The sequence below is a fragment of the Pleurodeles waltl genome, chromosome 2_1 (assembly GCF_031143425.1).
Source record: "Pleurodeles waltl isolate 20211129_DDA chromosome 2_1, aPleWal1.hap1.20221129, whole genome shotgun sequence".
Taxonomy (NCBI): Eukaryota; Metazoa; Chordata; class Amphibia; order Caudata; family Salamandridae; genus Pleurodeles; species Pleurodeles waltl.
Window position 1 is genome coordinate 565,461,623 of NC_090438.1, and position 19,675 is coordinate 565,481,297.

Consider the following 19,675-nt stretch of genomic DNA (forward strand, 5'->3'; position numbering starts at 1 on the left):
CCTGCTCCAAGCAGGCCCCTTCCAAGGTGATGACCGGTACCCTGGGACTCCTCTCACAGTGATTAGCATGCTCTTAAGTACACAGAGGGTGGACATCATCAACATAGACTGTCCTGAGGTCCTGCTGATGCAATTTGGAGGAGGTAAGACCTTGCCTTCCTTGAGAACGATGGTACCCTTGTGGACTGCATCTTCTTCACCTCCTGATGCCTCTGTGCATTCTTTGCCAAATTCCTTTGTGCACAGCCTGGCCCATGTCCCCAGCACTCCATCCTGTGATGCACAACTTGCTGAGTTGTTCTCCGGCGGCGTGGGACCTTCTTTTGTTGTGCTGCATCAACCGCATTTTGCACCTCCTTTGAAACCAGATCCTGTGGCTCCTGGGGGTGCTGGCTGGTATCCTGAGGGCTCTCTAAAGTGCTGAGAGTCCTCTCTTCCCGTGCACACAGAGTTGAGCCCCCCATGTCCCTCCTGGGTTCATCCAGAGCCATTTTGATGCAAAATGCACTTTTGTTGTAGCCAAGGCTAGTTGGCGCCTTCCAACACGAAATCTCATCTGCAATGATCTTCACAATATGGGACATCTTTTGCATCATGCAGGAACCCGCTGGCATCTTTCCTGGGTGCATTTCTGCAATCTTCGACTAACCAGGGACTCTTCTTTTGTACCCTCTTCTGGTTTGGCAGGGGCTCCTGTCCTTCCTGGAACTTCTTTCGACTTCTGGACTTGGTCCCTTTCCTTTGCAGATCTTCAGGTCCAATAATCCAGCAGTTGTTCTTTGCAGACTTGGTTGGCTGCTGCAAAATCCCCAAAACGAGGTGTAGTGTCTCCTAAGGAAACTTGCAGTGCATTACTCCTGCTTTTCTGGGCTCTGGGGTGGGGTAATTTACTTACCTTTACTCTATTCTTACTCTCCCAGTGATTCTGCACACACTACACTTGTCTAGGGGGGAATTCGTGATTCACATTCCACTTTCTTAGTATATGGTTTGGGTTGCCCCTAGACCCATTTTCTCCCAATGTATTCTAAAGCATTTCCTATTGTTTGCATTGTTCTATGACTATTTACTTGTCTAATTTTGGTGTCTAGTGTGTATATTCTGTATAATACTTACTTCCAGAAGGAGTATTGTCTCTAAGATTTTTTTGGTACTGTGTCACCCAAACAAATACCTTTATTTTTTGTAACACTGAGTATTGTCTTCACTTGTGTATAAGTACTGTGTAACTATAAGTGGTATTGCATGAGCTTTGCATGTCTCCTAGTTCAGCCTAAGCTGCTCTGCTATAGCTACCTCTATCAGCCTAAGCTGCTAGAACACTACTACTTAACTAATAAGAGATAAATGGACCTGGTATAAGGTGTAAGTACCCAAGGTACCCACTACAAACCAAGCCAACCTCCTACACGTGCACTGAGAGATATTCTTTGTCACAGTTTCTTACCACCCGATACCAAAGAAACTTAGGGCCAGATGTAGCATTATTTCAAATTGCGACTTGCATGGGAACAGCAGACCACCATGTCCATGACTGCTTTTAAATAAAGCAGTTTTTTTTTCAAAATGCAACCCGTTTTCCTTAAAGGAAAATGAGCTGCACTTTGAAAAATAAACCAAAACCTTTTGTTTCGGTATTTTTCAGGGCAGGTAGTGGTCCATTGGACCACTGCCTGCTCTGAAAAATTATTTTTAGTGCCAGACACAAAGGGGAAGGGGTCCCGTTTGCGCCTGGGTTACCATCCACTTCAAGTGGATGGTAACTGCGCTTTCATTTGCGACCGCTTTCGCAGTTGCAAATGAAAATGCATACCATAGCGACTCGCAAATAGGAAGGGAACACCCCTTCCTATTTGCGACTCGGAAATGCATTTTGCGAGTCGGTTCCGACTCACAAAATGCATTTCTACATGGCAAAGGGCCTTTAGCGACTCGCAAACAGCGATTTTCGCCATTTGCGACTCGCTAAAGCTTTGCTACATCTGGCCCATGGTTACCTAAGCCACTCAGTGGGTTTCATAAATGTGGACTTTCAATGTTTGTTGTTATGCCAAAGACAAGACTGTTAATGTTCAGTATAATATCAGGGTCTTGCATACAATTACAAACTCTATTAGCTGCAATATCAGATATGTTGTTTATTGCCTAATATGTGTCTGCAATTGTATTTATGTGGGTAGTACAATCAGGCCTTGGAGAGGATTCAAGAACATAAACGGGTGATTAGACATAAGGGGTTATTACAACTTTGGAGGAGGTGTTAATCCTTCCCAAAAGTGACGGTAAAGTGACGGATATACCACCAGCCATATTACGAGTTCCATAGGATATAATGGACTCGTAATACGGCTGGTGGTATATCCGCCACTTTACCGTCACTTTTGGGATGGATTAACACCTCCTCCAAAGTTGTAATAACCCCCATAATAACAAAGATTATCCATTTGCCATACATTATAATACTGTACATGGAAAAAGGGACATTTTAGGCATCACTTTTCACGGCATTGATGCAGGTAATAAAACATTGATGTTGAGACGTATGGAGAGTAGATGGATTATCAGATTTAGAGCGGTGGAGGAATGCCTCAATATTGATAAGGACCTACATGTTTTCTTGGGGGAGTAGGAGAATACATTTATAAATAGACAAAACAGCCACTGTGAGATACATTGTTCTCATTTGTTAAAATATTTACCATTTTGCTACTCATACTATGTGTACCTGATAGTTCCACTTTAACTGCCAAACAATACAAAATGAAAATATGTCAGTCTTGCTCACTCCTCTTTTATATCTCTGGCACTAACTTTCTTCTCCCTTTTTTAGATGAGAGTATGGTTCCTTTAGTAGTAAACCTTCTTTTCCTTTTTCTGTAGTGAAGCCAACACATTTTTAACAATATCTAATTAGTTATGTGCATAATGGAATCCTGTCCAAAATACTTGATTCCTATTCTTCCTTTCTCTAAGACCAAGCATGTTCATGTACCTATTGGGTAAATATTGATGTTTACTATACTACCCATTGCATTTGACATATAGGCAATGCATTTGAACATTAGAGTCTATTTTCAGGCACCCTTCACTGAGCAGTGTGGATACCATTGAATATATGCTTTTGTTATAATGATGTTTCCGTATCCCTTTGTCTTATAAATAAATAATATTGTCTGTTCATTTCCATGCTCAGCTGTTTAATACATGACTGTATAATCTCTATTGTTATTTTGGTAAAAGCATGTCATCATGTGTTTAATTTTCTAACGATATAAGTATTGAAACACATGGATAAAATCTTACATCTGAAATGAGACCAATAGGACTATCAATCAATCAATCAATATTTTGTTAAGCGCGCTACTCACCCGGCAGGGTCTCAAGGCGGTGGGCGGTGGGGGGGAGCTACTGCTCAAAGAGCCAGGTCTTGAGGTGCTTCCTAAAGGTCAGGATGTCCTGGGTCTGATGTAGGGTGACGGGAGGGAGTTTCAGGTCTTTGCGGCAAGGTGAGAGAAGGATATGCCCCCGGCTGTGGTACAGTGGACGCAGGGGACTGTGGCTAGGTCGAGGTTGGTGGATTGGACCTGGCGTGTTGGAGTGCAGAAGTTGAGGTGCTCGTTGAGGTAGGCAGGTCCGGTGTCATGTAGAGCCTTGTGGGCATGGATCAGGAGTTTGAAGGTGATCCTTTTGTTGACAGAGAGCCAGTGGAGGTCTCTGAGGTGGGCTGAGATGTGTTCATGGCGAGGGAGGTTGAGGATGAGTTGTGCTGAGGCGTTCTGGATACGCTGGAGTTTTCTCTGGAGCTTGGTAGTTGTTCCTGCGTAGAGTGCATTACCGTAGTCCAGTCTGCTGCTGACAAGGGCGTGGGTGACTGTTCTTCCGGTTTCTATGGGAATCCATCTGAAGGTCTTGCGAAGCATGCAAAGGGTGTTAAAGCATGAGGCTGAGATGGCGTTGACTTGCTGGGTCATAGTGAGCAATGAGTCCAGTATGAAGCCGAGGTTGCGTGCGTGGGTGGTGGGCGTTGGGGTGGCTTTGTTGGAGCCGAAGATGGTGATCTTAGTCTTCTCCGAGTTTAGTTTGAGGCGGCTTGCCTCCATCCAGTTGGCGATGGCGTGGAGACTGGTGTGGAGGTTGGTCTTGGCGGTTGCGGGGTCCTTGGTGAGAGAGAGGATCAGCTGAGTGTCGGCCGCGTAGGAGACAATGATGAGGCCGTGGGATCAGACGATGTTGGGGGGACTCTGCAGATGGTCTTGGTGACTTTTGACAGGAATGGTGGGAGGTGGACTCTCAGGATGTGAGCCAGTCCAGGGCTTTGTGGCAGATTCCAGCATCATGGAGGCGTGTGCGAAGTGTGTGGTGACAGACGGTGTCGCAGGCTGCAGAGAGGTCAAGGAGGATGAGGGCAACGGTTTCATCTTTGTCGAGCCTGCTTCTGATGTCGTTGTGGCAGTGACAAGGGCGGTCTCGGTGCTGTGGCTCTTGCAGATGCCGGACTGGGAGATGTTGAGTAGGTTGTTGTCCTCCAGGAAGCGAGAGTCTGGCAATTGACTATCTTCTCAATAACCTTCGCAGGGAAGGGGAGCAGGGAGATGGGCCGGTAGTTGTTGAGGGCTTCAGGGTCGGCTTTGGGCTTTTTGAGCAGGGCGTTGACTTCAGCGTGTTTCCAGCTCTCCTGGAAAATGGTGGTTTCGAAAGGAGCTGTTGATGATGGTCCAGAGCTGGGGGGGCGATGATTTGGCTCGCTCTATTAAAGACGTGGTGAGGGCAGGGGTCGGCGGGTGATCCGGAGTGGATGGTGCTCATGGTCTTGGTAGTTTCTTCGTTGTTGGTGTGGGTCCAGGCATTCAGGGTGTTGGAGCGAATGGGCGCGCTGCAATCAGCGTTGGCCGTGGTGGTGGTGGGAGGCGGCATTGTGAAGCTTTCATGGATATCTGCAATCTAAAGTTGGCGAGGGAGTCGCAGAGCTCTTGCGAGTGAGGGGGGTCGGCAGAGTAGGATTTGGGGTTGGTGAGTTCCTTGATGACGTTGAAGAGCTCCTTGCTGTTGTGTACGTTGTTGTCAATCCGTTCTTTGTAGAAAGCTCTTTTGGTGGTCCGGATGAGCTGGTGATTTTTGCAAATGGCTGATTTGAGGGCGGCGTGGTTGCTTTTTGTTTGCTCTTGGCACCAGATCTTCTCGGCTTTCCGGCATTCCCTCTTGGAGATTTGCAGGTCTGTGGTGAACCAGGGAGCTTTCTTGCTGGTACGGGCGTTGACAGTTTTTCTGAGTGGAGCAAGGGTGTTGGCGCAGTCGTTGAGCCATTGCTTGAGGTTGAAGGTGGCGGTGTTGGGGTCGCTGGTGTGGGGTGGAGGGGCGTGGGCGAGGGTGGAGATCAGTTGGTCCTTGGAGATCTTGTTCCACTTGCGGTGAGGGGTCTGATGCTGTTCGTGGTGGATGGTGGGTTTCTGAAAGGAGAAATGGACACAACGGTGGTCGCTCTAGTGGAGTTCAGTGGTGTGGGTGAAGGTGATGTGGCTGCTGGCGGAGAAGATGGCATTGTGTGTGTGGCCGGCTGAGTGGGTGGGCATAGTAATGAGTTGCTTGAGGCCGAGGCTGGGGAGGTTGTCCAGTAGGGCTGAGGTGTTGCTGTCGTCGGTGTTCTCCGTGTGGAAATTCAGGTCACCGGGGAGCATGTAGTACATGGAGGTGAGGGCTTGGGTGCTGATTGTGTTGGCGATGGCGTCGCAGAATTGTCGACGGGGAACCGGGGATCTGTAGAGGAGGGTTCCTCTCAGGGTGGTGTTGGCATTGACGTGGATCTTGAAGTGCAGGTGTTCAGAGGCATCTAGAGCGTTGTGAGTGTCGCTGAGATCCTGATGGAGCTCCTGTGGACTATGGCTAATCCTCCTCCTTGTTTTTTGGTGCGGTCTCTTCGGGTGATTTTGTAACCCTCAGGGATGGCTATGGCGATGTCCGGTTCCGAGGAGGTGTTCATCCAGGTTTCCTTGAGGAAGGCGATGTCTGGGGAGGTAGATGTGAGCAAGTCCCATAGTTCAACGGTGTGCGTGTGGACGGAGCGGGTGTTGAGGAGGATGCAGCTGAGGTGGTTGTTGTGGGTGGTGTTGTTGCGGTGCTTGCGCTGCTTGGTGAGTTGAGCACAGATGAAGTTGCAGGTTCGGCACACGAAGGGTCCATCGGTGTGCCTAAGACCTAGGCGGCGGGGCACCCAGGGTTGAGCGCGAGGAGTTCTTCTGCAGTGTAGTGGCGTCTGGAGTCATGGGGGGTGCCTAGACCAGGGGGACTGGCGCTAGGCGCGGTCCATGTGCGGACGGATGCAGACGGGCTTGCCTTTGGCGCGTCTCGGCGAGCACGCTGCGTGACCGCACAACGGCCTCCATTAAGAAGGGGAGGTGGGAGGGAGGAGCAGCTGGGAGGCGGGGATCATCGGCAAATGGGGGCGTGAGGGGGCGGGGCCGCAGGGGACACAGTGGCGGGAACGGGAAGAGGCAAAAAACAGCGAAGACGGACGGAAAACAAAAAGGATAGTAAGCAGAGTCAGAAAGGCAGTAAGCAGAGTCAGAAAAACAGAACAAGGCACAGAATGTGAAAAAGTGGCACAAATAACACGAGGACAAATAACAGGACACACACACACAGTACTTACGGCAACCACTAGACACCAGGGATGAGGCACAGGCGGGTGCCTGCGGGTGGTGGAGGACCTCAAACTCGCATCAGTAGTGAGGGCAGGGTCGGGGCACGGTGGCAGACAGGGGGAGCTGCGCAGCGTGTAGAGAGTGAAACCTGGCCTTAAAACAGGTCAGGGGTCATACTGTGCACCACGCAGCGGCAGCCATTAAGAAGGGAGGTGGGAGGGAGGAGCAGGTGGGAGGCGGAAGGCGGGGATCCGTGGCAAATAAGGGTGCGAGGGGGGGCGCAGGGGATGCAGCGGCAGGAACGGGAAGAGGCAAAAAACGGCAAAGACGGAAGGAAAACAAAAAGGCAGTAAGCAGAGTCAGAAAAACAGAACAAGGCACAGAACCAGGCACAGAATGTGAAAAAGTGTCACAAATAACACGAGGACAAATAACAGGACACACACAAAGTACTTACGGCAACCACTAGACACAAGGGATGAGGCACAGGCGGGTGCCTGCGGGTGGTGGAGGGCCTCAAACTCGCGGCAGTAGCGAGAGCGGGGTTGGGGGCATGGTGGCAGACAGGGAGAGCTGTGCAGCCTGTGGAGAGTGAATCCTGGCCTTAAAACAGGTCAGGGGTCACTGATGCTTTGCTTAGACAGTGCCCGCATTTACCTTGCACCTTTCATGGCATCATAAAAGGTACTTAAGTCCTCGTTCTTTTTTGTGATTTGCTGTTTAAATTTTATCTTTCACCCAAGACGTTTGTTCCCATATTGGTAACTTTCTGGTGAAACAGACAATAACCATACAATTTACATACAACACAGGGATATCCCTAACCAATAATATTGGACTTATAGAACATTCATGCATTTATTGGGAATAATATATGAAATTTGCACTGTTCAAAATGGTGCCTGCCTTTTACCTTCCACCTTCTACGTGTTTCTTGAGGTTCTATAAGTACTCTTTCTCTTTTCATAAACCTCCTTTATTCACTTGTGCTCACCGGCCTCTCTGATACTTTCAACGCAGTCACCTGGCATTGCACTTTCTCACCTTCAGTACGTTTTTTACCTTTTGTCTTGCATGTTTTATTTCTACGGTGTATAGTACCAGCCCTGTAGCTTTTATCAAGAGACATTTTACTGTTGCCGCTACACTAGAGCTTTACTGAATGAGTACAACTACAGCATTATATGGGCTGTCACTGTCTGCCCACACTTGGTTTAGGTGTCCTATTCGAAAGACGCGCTATATTTAAACTGCTGCGGCCTTCCGGTAATGAAAATAATGCATTTGGCATCCCTCTCTGCCTCATATTTTTCGGTCTGGGTGGGCTGTTATATGCGAACTAGTTTCTCTTTATATTGAAAACTGCCTGCCGCTACGACGATTCTCACTGGAAGCAACAATCTTTAAATACATGGGCTGACATTGTCTGCTCCTTGCTCCTTTTTGTTTTACCACCCACAAGATGTGTAAGTTTGAAATGAACGGGTTTTCTGCCCCAAAGTAATTAATGCTTTGGCATTTATAACATCACTAGATATCAATGCTACGGTGAGAAAGCTTTAATAGAATTCTATTTCAGGACCGGAGGCGAGGATTATGCAGATCTTTCTTCACTTTTTATTAAACAGCAAGTTCAAAGTTAAACAAAGAATACACAAAAAAACTACAAGTTCCATGAGTCCGCCACCATGGTAACCAGTGTCCAATGAGGATCCACTCCCGACGCCGGTATAAATATCCTCAAGTGCGTCATCCGTCCTCTTTCTTCACTGCTCATTCAGATAAGTGCCTTTCTGCCTCAGTTATTTTGCTGTGCATGTTTTGAATAATTTCAGCTTTTGCTGCTTGCGCACGTTCAACTGGCTTTCCCTTGTCTATTGTAGCAACAAGCGTTGCTAACGGCGTGTCTTCAGCGCGGCAGGCGTTCCTCCTAAACGCTTTTGTTTTTGTAAAGGAGAAGCGTCGGGCCCGTTAGAGGGCACCCGTGCCCATTTTGACGCGCGTCGAGCGCTGAAGTGTTTTAACGCTCGGCGCTCGCTTTTTTTCCACACAACTTCAAGAATTTACATATTTTCTTGTTTCTTTTTTATATTTCCCTACCCTGTGACACCGCTAGCGGTAAGGTTTTGACCCCTTTAGGGAAGACTTTGTTCTCAGCAAACAGCTGTTCTTTGGTTTGACAGAAGGGGTAGGGAATACCTTTTATAGATTTTTTGGGTGCTCTCTGTCATTTTTTTCACTAAGTCTCAGGATGCAGTCCTCTCAGGACCATGAGCCTTTTACCAACATGTCCCCAGGTGAGGGCCCTTCTCACCGTGTCCTACCCCCTGGGGTGGATGCTCTGTTCTCACAGGCTATTACGCACGCCCTTGCCCCTCTTAAAGAAAGCGCGGCGAGGCTCACGGAATAGGTCTCCAAAGGGGCGGGCATGTTTGGTGCGACGGGAGCGGAGGGTGGAACCTCTACCCTAATGGCCCCCAAGAAATCGCGCAAGCATGACACGGGGCACCTGGAGGATATTGAGTTTTTTTCCAATACCTTCACTAAAAGTGCGCGCGCGCATAAGCGATTAGCCTCCCGGGAGGGTTTGCTACCCGGTGCAATGGGTGACAAGTTTCACCACATATGGACCCCTGATATTGGGTCACCCAAAGGCATCACTGGAGACTCAGATGGTGATTTCTCCTCTTTGGAGGGCGATGAGACTGGTCACCCTTGGCGCCCCAGAGCTACCATGCCAGATCCTTCGGATCTGGGAGATTCTGACTCCGATATGTTTGAACCAGATGGGATTTACCATCCGCGTTCCTCGGAGTGGCGTCCAGACCACAAGGTGGCAGAATATGTCGCAAGTAAAATTAGGCAACCTCTTGATAAAGAGGTGCGAGTCCGTTTAAGGGTGGAATGTCCACGCCCGTCCTTATCGGATAAGGTGGCGTTCACGACGGATATTGACCCCAAGATGTGTACCTTTTTCGCCAAGTACACTAAGGACCCTAAGAAGGGGATTGACGATCCTGGAGGGCATGCCAGGATAAACTCCTCGATGTGTTGGGACCCCTCACACAGATAATTCAGATGGTGGAATGTGCCAAGCAGTCAAACACACCCCTTCTGACAGATATTGAGGCGTGTGGGCCCAGAGAGCTGTCTGTCTCCTGGGCAACGCAAACTGTGCCATTTCGGCTGAAAGGCTCAGATCTTTGCTCATCAAAACAGACCCCAAATTAGGGGAGCTTTCTAACTCGGAGGCAGGGGCTATTGCCCAAGGCAATTTATTTGGCAATCCTTTTGTTAAGGAATTGGGAAACTTCGTTGCCACTTTTTCTGCTCTCGACAAGGCTCAGTCGTCCATCAAAAAGATCTTCCCGAGTAAGGTTTTTGGCGGGGCCGGACGAGGCAGGGGTCGCTCTTCCGGCCACCAATACCAACAAGGTCCCGGTTCCTTCCGAAACAACGGTTGGCTGGATGGTTGACAAGGAACATTCTTCCCCAACAGAGGCAAGCAGGCAGGGCCACCAGGATCGCACGAGGAGCAAATAATGCCCCTGGAGGACCTTCTGGTAAGGCTTATCTCTTTTTCCCCTCAAAACTTTGGAGTGAGGTTACGCTTTTTCAGGGACAATTGGAGTTGCATCACCTCTGACGCTTGGGTGCTGCAGACAGTTTCTGGGTTCCAGATCCAATTTTGGGGTACCCCATCCCAGGAGACGCTGCCCACGCTCCTAGTATTTTCAGCGGCAGATTCCGCTCTTATAGATCTAGAGGTTCAGGCTCTTCTTCACAAAAATGCTATATCCTTCGAGTCTCTTCATCCCAGAGGTTTTGTAAGCAACATTTTCTTAGTAGAAAAGAAGGACAAGGGCTTTCATCCTGTTATCAATCTCCGGTCATTCAACAACTGTGTAATATACAGGAACTTCAAAATGGAGGGTATTCATATGCTCCGCGATCCCCTGTTTCAGGGAGATTGGATGGTCCGTCTGGACCTCAAGGACGCATATCTCACCGTTCCTATCTTTCCTCCTCATCGCAGGTTTCTGCAATTTCTCTGGAACGGTCAGGCGTTCGAGTTCACCACTCTCCCCTTCGGTCTTTCCTCAGCACCATGGTGCTTTACCAAACTCCTCAAGCCCGTAGTGGAAGTACTACAGTCGCAAGGAATTCGTCTCATCATGTATCTGGACAATATTCTCCTGATGGATCAATCCAGTTCTCAACTCTTATCCAAAGTGAACACAACTATTGCACTTTTGCAGGAACTTGGGTTCGTGATCAACTAGCAGAAGTCAGATCTTCTTCCGGCTCAATCGATGATTTTTCTGGGTTTCCTCATAGACTCCCGGTCAGCATCCCTCAGTCTTCTGACCCCAAAGATATCCAAGATCAAGAAGGAATTAAGGAAGGTCCTTTGGCGCGAAAGGATCTCGCTACGTTAGTTAGCCATAGTGGTGGGCTTGCTTTCCTCCTCAATTCAGGCCGTTTTCCAGGTCCCCTCCACTATAGAGCCCTTCAACGCCTCAAGGCTTTTCACCTTCATCAGGGGTGACGTATTCCGAACTAATCTCCCTTTCTCAGGAGGCGAGGACGGAATTACATTGGTGGCTAGACCACATGGAAGCATGGAATGGCATGGCCATTTTCAGGGCCTCCCCAGACCTGGTGATAGAATCGGATGCCAGTCGCCAGGGATGGGGAGCACAATGTGGGGACATCTCGTTCGGGGGGCGCTGGACCCCGAAAGAGCTCACCATGCATATCAATTGTCTAGAACTCCTGGCGGGTTCTTTTGCGATCAAGTCTCTGATGAGGGACAAAATCTCATGTGTAGTTCTACTGCGGATGGACAACGTGTCAGCTGTGCAGTACATAAATCGCCTGGGGGGGACACGATCGAGGGCCCTAGCGGAACTGGCGAAGGATTTTTGGCACTTTTCCCTCCAGCATCAGATCTCTGTCACTGTGGAGTATCTTCCGGGATCCCAGAATACTTTGGCAGATTGGAATTCCCGTTTTCTGATGGATTCCAGCGATTGGCAACTGGATCAATCGATATTTCGGGCGATCATGGCTTGATGGGGTCCTTGTTCGGCGGACCTATTTGCATCCAGGTGGAATGCCATCTACCCCTATAATTCAGTTGGCGCCCGGATCCGGGAGCTGCGGCAGTGGATGCATTTCTGCAGAACTGGGGGCAAATTCAGGGGTATGCATTTCCCACCTTCCTTCTTATCCCGAGGGTTACAGCTCAGGTTCGCCGTCAGGAGGCGACAGTGGTCCTAATAACCCCCTGGTGGAGGTCCCAAGCGTGGTTTCCAAATCTGCTGGAACTCTCATGAGAGTTACCAATTTGTCTTCCAGTCTTTCCCCCGATTCTCCGGGACCCTTCAGGCCTTTTTCACTCCCTGGTCCTTGAAGGCCATTTATATCTAATGGCATGGAAGATTTCAGGTCTCGATGGTAGGACTGCCGACTTTCGCAAGAAGCTAAAAAGTTCATTGCACAGGCCTGGGCTCCAGGAACAGGCAAACGGTATAGATCTGCGTGGAATAGATGGTCTCGTTGGTGTGTGGGCAAACATTGCTATCCCATGGGGGCCCGTATTACCGACATCATCAATGTCCTTGCAGAATTAGCTGAGTCTGGTCTGGCTTATTGTGTAAACTTCTCGAGGGTATTAGACTTTCCAAACCTCCACAGCCCAGGTACGCGGAGCTCTGGGACGTAAACCTAGTTTTTAATCTATTATCCTCATGGCAGGATAATCAGTATCTTTCAAGGAAAGAGTTGTCGGCCAAACTGGCCATGCTTTTGTGCCTTATCTCATGTAAGAGGGTGTCAGATGTCAGAGCCCTTGACGTATCGGCTAGAGTGTTTTCTCCGGAAGGAGCAACCTTTACTATATCAAGGAGAACAAAGAATAATACCAGGTCAGTATCCTATCCGGCTTTTCCTAATTCTCCAAACTTATGTGTGATAAGGTACCTGAAAGTCTATGAAGAGGTATCAACAGAGCTTAGACCAACAGGTGAAAATTAATTGTTGATTTCCTTAGGAAACCGTTAAAGGCAGTTTCCTCCCCTTCCATCGCCAGGTGGATCAGATGGATATTAGCCGAAGCAGGTATTACTGTTCAGGTGTTTGGGGCACACTCTGCTCGGGGGCCATGGCTTCAAAAGCCATCCAAGTGGGTGGTAGATTAGAGGACATTATGAATGCGGCTGATTGGTCTTCTGAGTCTACTTTTAAAAAAGTTTTATTTTAAACCAATTCACGAAGCAGCCTCCTTGGTGGTGAGTAAGCTTTGAACTTGCATAATCCTCGCCTCCGGTCCTGATATAGAATGCAAAATTTCCCAGCTACCGTGAAGGAAAGTTTCAATTCTATTAAGGACACGGAGGTGAGGATTATCCCACCCTGCACTAGTCACGTGTTTTTCCCACCCAAAGAGTTTTCTGACTCCGTAATAAGGTGGTATGCTTACATTCCTATTATTAACTGTTTGTTTTTTCTTAAACAAATTCAGGATAACATTAAATTTGAGAACGTTACACTTTTTCTTGCTCTGTATTCTTCTCGCTTCAAATATCTAAGATTTGTGAGAACTGTCGCTTGACTTGCACACTTGCCATGTTATTTTCAGCTCTTTTAATCAGTCATTTTTTCATAGAATCCGAAGCTACAACCAATTGAGCCATCTAGGATTCCTTTCACAGTGAAGTCGAGGACGTATGACGCACTTGAGGATATTTATACCGGCATCGGGAGTGGATCCTCATTGGACACTGGTTACCATGGTGGTGGACTCATGGAACTTGTCGTTTTTTGTGTATTCTTTGTTTAACTTTGAACTTGCTGTTTAATAAAAAGTGAAGAAAGATCTGCATAATCCTCACCTCCGTGTCCTTAATAGAATTGAAACTTTCCTTCACGATAGCTAGGAAATTTCACATTATCCCCAATAATGTTTTTGTACTTTTAGTGGACCCTTTCTAAAAGCTTGGAATGACAGATCTGCATGCGGGATGTGATCTAAACAAGATTACTTTCGCTATACCAGGTTTATTCTAAAAACAATTGTGGCAATACTAGCTTCTCTGCATACCATGCCTTATTTTGTATTTTATATCTGAGCCCAAGCCTCGGTCTCTGGGTCTCACCATGCCGTGTAGACACATTAGAAAATGGCCACAAGGATTTCTACTTGCATTACATATAGTTTATTTTCCAGTTCATCCTCAAATTTGTCTTACAGTCTTGGACTTATGTGCAACACATACAAGTCATTTTTTGCCACAATTTAGCTTAAACATTAGAATTTCCTTTTTTGTATGCCACAGTTCTTTCAACAGCTTCCTTTATGTTTTCAGGCATATCATGGCCTGGCTTTCTTAGAACTCGTGTCTTCATACCAAGGACATTTCAACATAGGTATGTCTTGTTTGATAACATCTCGAGCACTTACTGGTGGCGGTACATACATTTTTACAACGCTTTGGTGTATTTCTCATTATTATTATAACAATAGGTTAATTGTTATGGGATATTTTCTCATCATACAGGTGGGCGTTTCTTACTCTTTATTCTGACACAGTAGAACTAATGGGGTTTATGTAGTTTATAGATACTGATTTTGCACGACGTATACATAAATTGGCGATTTTTGACTTGCGGTGCTGTGTGGTGTTCTCTTTAGAACAGTTATTCAGCACAAACTTGAAATACATGCGGATGCTGATTCAACATGGTATGTTTTGTTTTAAGTTTGTTATACACAGTTTATAGTTAGCTATACGCTCGCCGTTGGGGTTTGCAGTAGTCTGTGCCTTTTTTTATGTCACTCTCTTACTAATGCACTCTAAAGTCAGGGGGTTGTGACTTATTTATACATTTATGTCCATGGCACATGATCCATCATTAACATACACTCTTTTGCACCTAGATTTAGCACTATGAATAAAAGAGGGCAGAATTCTTTGGTTATCTTCTTTTTACTCGTATATTATTAATCCTCTATGTTAGGGGTAATTTTTTATCATTTTTGGTAATCATAATTCACATTTTGATTATCCATACTGGTCTCAGTTTAATTTGTAAATAATCACCAATTTTCTATTATCGTCTTGCAATGCTGTTGAATTGCTCTTTTATGTATCAACCTTCACAGTCTTGAAAAAGTTTTGAAGACAATGGGGCTGATTCTGACTGTGGCGGGCGGCGGAGGCCGCCCGCCACAGTCCCGCCGACAAATGACCGCACCGCGGTCAAAAGACCGCGGCGGCCATTCTCACATTTCCGCTGGGCCGGCGGGCGCTCTCCAAAAGAGCGCCCGCCGGCCCAGCGGAAATGCCCCTGCAACGAGGATGCCGGCTCCGAATGGAGCCGGCGGAGTTGCAGGGGTACGACGGGTGCAGCTGCACCCGTCGCGTATTTCAGTGTCTGCTTTGCAGACACTGAAATACTATGCGGGGCCCTCTTACGGGGGCCCCTGCAGTGCCCATGCCATTGGCATGGGCACTGCAGGGGCCCCCAGGGGCCCCGCGGCACCCCCTACCGCCATCCTGTTCCTGGCGGGAGACCCGCCAGGAACAGGATGGCGGTAGGGGGTGTCAGAATCCCCATGGCGGCGGAGCGCGCTCCGCCGCCATGGAGGATTCCCCCGAGCAGCGGAAAGTCGGCGGGAGACCGCCGACTTTCCGCTTCTGACCGCGGCTGAACCGCCGCGGTCAGAATGCTCGAGGGAGCACCGCCAGCCTGTTGGCGGTGCTCCCGTGGTCGGTGACCCTGGCGGTCACCGGCCGCCAGGGTCAGAATGACCCCCAATATTTTTTTCTTTTGATAACTGAGACAGCAGCTGCAGCTGCATAGGTAATTAGGAATCCTGGTCTGCCTTGTATTGATCCTAGTCTAGTGTACAAAGTGCTTTTAAGGTTGACAGTGTGTGTGAGATTGGAGAGTTTGACAAGGAGTTAGCTGCCTGTTGAAATAACTGCTCCTATTGAGTGATTCATGGATTTTATGAAGCCATTTTTAGAGAATTGCAGGGCAAGGCTGTGCATGGTGTCAAGCGATTTAAAGACAACGCGTGGCAGAAATATGGCAGACATTTGGCTGGGCAGCAGCCGAGCTAGCAACGGGGCAAAAGTCTCTGTTTAGAGGTCATGGAGCTCCAAAGATAAGTTTTGAGCACAAACACAATGATGGCTGGAGAATACCATGCAAGCCCCTCTGTGGAGCGCAAACTGCACTGGTCTAAAGATGCCGGTCTCCATGGTGCACTGAAAGGACCAGCAGCCTATTGCCAGCTCACTAATTGCCCCCAGTAGTCACCAAGCTCACTGCTCATCACACTCGATTCGCAAAGGCTCTCCAGGGGTGCAAAGTGCAACAAGGCTGCACCTCCATCGCCAGCCTCTTCCAGTCCCCTCATGCTGGCTCTCCTGCACGCCAATCTGCTGCACTCCTTTGCACTCCTGCGCCTTCCTATGTGGGTGGGACAGCTCCCAATCTTCCTGTTTGGAGATGTGGTGAGCGAGGTTAGTGGATCGGGTGGCAGATGGCAGATGTCAGGAGTAGGGTGAGTGCGGGCTACGGGGTGCCCGCTCCAACACCCCAAACAAGCCCCCAGCACTTCAGCACATCAGTACTCTCTTGTTTCGCTGTCCTCCTGATAGCGCGTCAGAGCCTTGATAAGTAAACTTACAAGGAGACAAGCATAGGTCGATGAACCTTTGGACCACGTTCGGGGACTTCCCAGTACGAGATATCTTTTTGGCATTACAAATCAATAGATCAACAAACCAATCAACAATTTTAATAACTAATCAACAAACTAATCAATCACATTTAGTAAAAATCAAAATTGAACACACCATGACCTTTCGGTCATGAATAACCACACCATTTTAGTTCAGTGTTAGGATATTTATTTCCCTATTGGTTACTATCTAATGTCATCTCTGTTAATCTCATGTGCAATCAATATCATTAGAGAACTCTTCTAATTAGCAATTAGAACACAATTAATCAACGTATAAAGAATATTCATTCAGCATTTAAGCACACCATTTATATGAAGCAATTTAGCAAAGTCTCATTAATACCCATATTCAACAAAGCAAGAACTCAGCCATTTGTCTATTTGCACCAAGTTATTAGTGAAACGCCTTAACTAACCTCAAATCAGCTTTAGCATGTTGGGCTTCATGCAAAACAATTTAGTAAACACGAATTTGGAAATTATCTAAACTAAGGACTCTATCAAAATAGCAGTTGGTACCTAGAAAGAAAGGCAAACAGACAATTACAATTTGCATCTGATAGTTACCAATCCAGTGGATCAGCAAACAGTGTCAGTCTTCGTCCTCAGGGAATCAGTTGATTCTTCATCAGTAGAGATAGGACGGGGCATAGTCTCAATATAGCATAGCTAATGGAATAGGACTCTTCCCTCATATGGAGGAGAAGTACAACTTAGGCAAGAATGGGTAGAGGATGGTTTAGAGTATCAGGACAAAAACACTAGAGGAATAGTAGCAAGAGTGAATAACAAAGTGTCCCTGAGTGAGAGAAGTCTGTCTATCTCCGTGAGTCACGCCGTTAAATCAAAACTTGTCTAATTAGCCCTTACCTCCTCATTGGATAATAATTGGTGCATCGTTATCCCTGTCCAATAATTGTTCAAGAGACTTGCCAGAATTTTCCACAAACCACAGTTCTCATGTCTCGGATTGGTCCACATTATTGACATCTTCATCGGTTGGAATGTCAGGCAAGAAAAGTTACATTTTGCGCTCCAGTCATTGTCTCCCTTGTTTTCTTCTCCTTCTGTTAACCTTGCACCTGTTACGAATTACACTGTTGCATTTAACAAGAACGTTGCCTTGAGCAAGTCGGCTCTCATGAGAAAGAATTTACTACTGCTACACACACACATAAGTTCTGTAAAAGTACAGCTTTGTGTCCTTCAGAAAAACAGCACATTACACGTTAGAAAATACAGTTTAATATGAGGCAAGACAGCTAGGCTCAGACCCTCGCTAATCTAAGGACTTTCATGTTTCTAATACGACTTCTTTACCCATAACTCTAATCGTGATATACTAATACAAATTCAAACATTATTGCATATAAAATTCAGAATTAACAGGCTTTAATTAGTCTTCATATACATTGGTAGCCACACCCCGTGGGCACATTTCAAACGTGTGCATTATTTTCTACCTTAACACATTTTCTATGCTGCTTCATTACACAATACATTGCAAGCTTTTCATGTTAATATCGCTTCTAAAAGACACACTCCAACACTCCTCTCTCTGTTGCTCCATCAGACCACAGTGTACATCTGTGCGAAAACTCACCCAATATCCAATAAGAGCTTGGAATCGATAGGACTATAATATCACCTAGTAAGATTGCAATTTATGTGCTCTTTTTTAGACAACGCTGTTCATAAACAGCTCCGTTATTGGGGTTGAGAAGTGGTAGAAATCTCCAATATGATTTACTAACAGGTCGTAACATTTAAAAGTGAAAGTAAGTAACGGCATCATCTTATAAATCGAAGCAAAAAATATAGATGTACTGAATTTCCCTGAGCTGGAACTTTTGTTTCTGCTCAAACCTATTCCCTGATTTGGACTTTGGCGGTTTGGTACTGCGTCATAAACATAATTGACATTTCCTCCATCTTATTACAAGTGCATTATACACTGATGCAATACTACTAAAGCAGAAGAGAGATCTGTCACATGTGTGATGAACTACCCAGCCACCAAACTCTAGATCCAGTCCCTAGTGAGCGTGACTATTGCTAACATTGCTTATATTTTACCAGATGATACAAAACCACTTCGACCTAAATTATCTACATTTTCATCAAAAGTGGAAACATCAACAGTTGTTTTTCTGTTTCTATACTTTAAGTATTTATTACACTTTTATGCGCGGGTGAGCTGGATTTCTGGGTAGCTTAGGAGATCCCATCAGATCACAGCAGTGCCTGCATGTATAAAGGGAAGGAAGGTTACCGCAGTCTCGTTATAAAGCATTATAATAAGGAATATGCCATAAAACAATGTCTAGTGTGCTTGGTAAAATGTCTCTTTGTAAAGCACAGAACTGCAAAATGAGAGAAGCAGTTTGGTACCTGGCAGCGGAAATGGGGGCCTGTTAGCAGACCCGCACTATCCTTACCTGGCCCAGACCAGATACAATAAGCCAACGTTTCAATGCCACCACGTAAACCCACATGGATGTCAAGGCCTGTATTTTAAAAGAGAAAAGCAGGCAGCTCACCATGAGTTTGGAGCGTGGTGCAGAAGTTCCTCCCGTGTTGGCCACAGTGAGCTCATAGGGCTTTCCTTAACTCTCCCAATGGGCACTATATGGGGGTGCGCTAAATGTGTATCACTTCCAAAGAGGCAATAAATGTATTTCATTATTTTCAAGCTGATGCGGCCATGTGATTCAGGGAATACTAGTTTGAATGCGTGCCCTGTGAAAGAGTTGGTATTTATTTCGCATAACAACAAGATGCTAATGGCCATTTTGGTTATACCAGTTGGCTGTCCAGAGGGGTAAAAGCTCAGGGGATTGTTTGCGCAACACGCACAGTTTTGCTTGGCTAATCTCTGATGCATTCGTACGTTACACATAGTCACGAATAACATGCATCCTGATAATTCTATGGCATCTTTATGTTCCTAAAACATTTGCAAGATTATACTCAATGAGAAAACCTAACATAAAAGAAAACCAAGAGAATGTGAGAGTGATCAACACCATGGAACTAGGAAAGATATTTTTGACTATATCATAGAGTGCTCCCAGATACAGTTTAACTCTGTAAAATGTTGTCCTTTTTTTCCTTATCAGGGCCTCCAGGATAACTATGTTGTCTTATATAGGTTTGTCCCACAAGAGACTGAAGATTTGGAGATGAGGTAAATCTATATTTCTTGAGCAAGCAAAGTGTTATAGAACTGCACAATAAAAGCAGGTTTATATTTTTGCAACATCTGTGTGACTTTTAG

At 46.6% G+C, this 19,675-nt stretch overlaps 1 protein-coding gene across 1 annotated transcript in view; it reads left to right on the forward strand.

Moving 5' to 3' along the window:
• Positions 1-19,675, forward strand: part of STAC (SH3 and cysteine rich domain) — a 1,272,108-nt gene that overhangs the window by 1,155,448 nt on the left and 96,985 nt on the right. Inside the window, exon 8 of the mRNA XM_069214962.1 lies at positions 19,518-19,585. Within this exon, the coding sequence (XP_069071063.1) occupies positions 19,518-19,585 (68 nt within the window). The remainder of the gene's footprint in view (positions 1-19,517; positions 19,586-19,675) is intronic.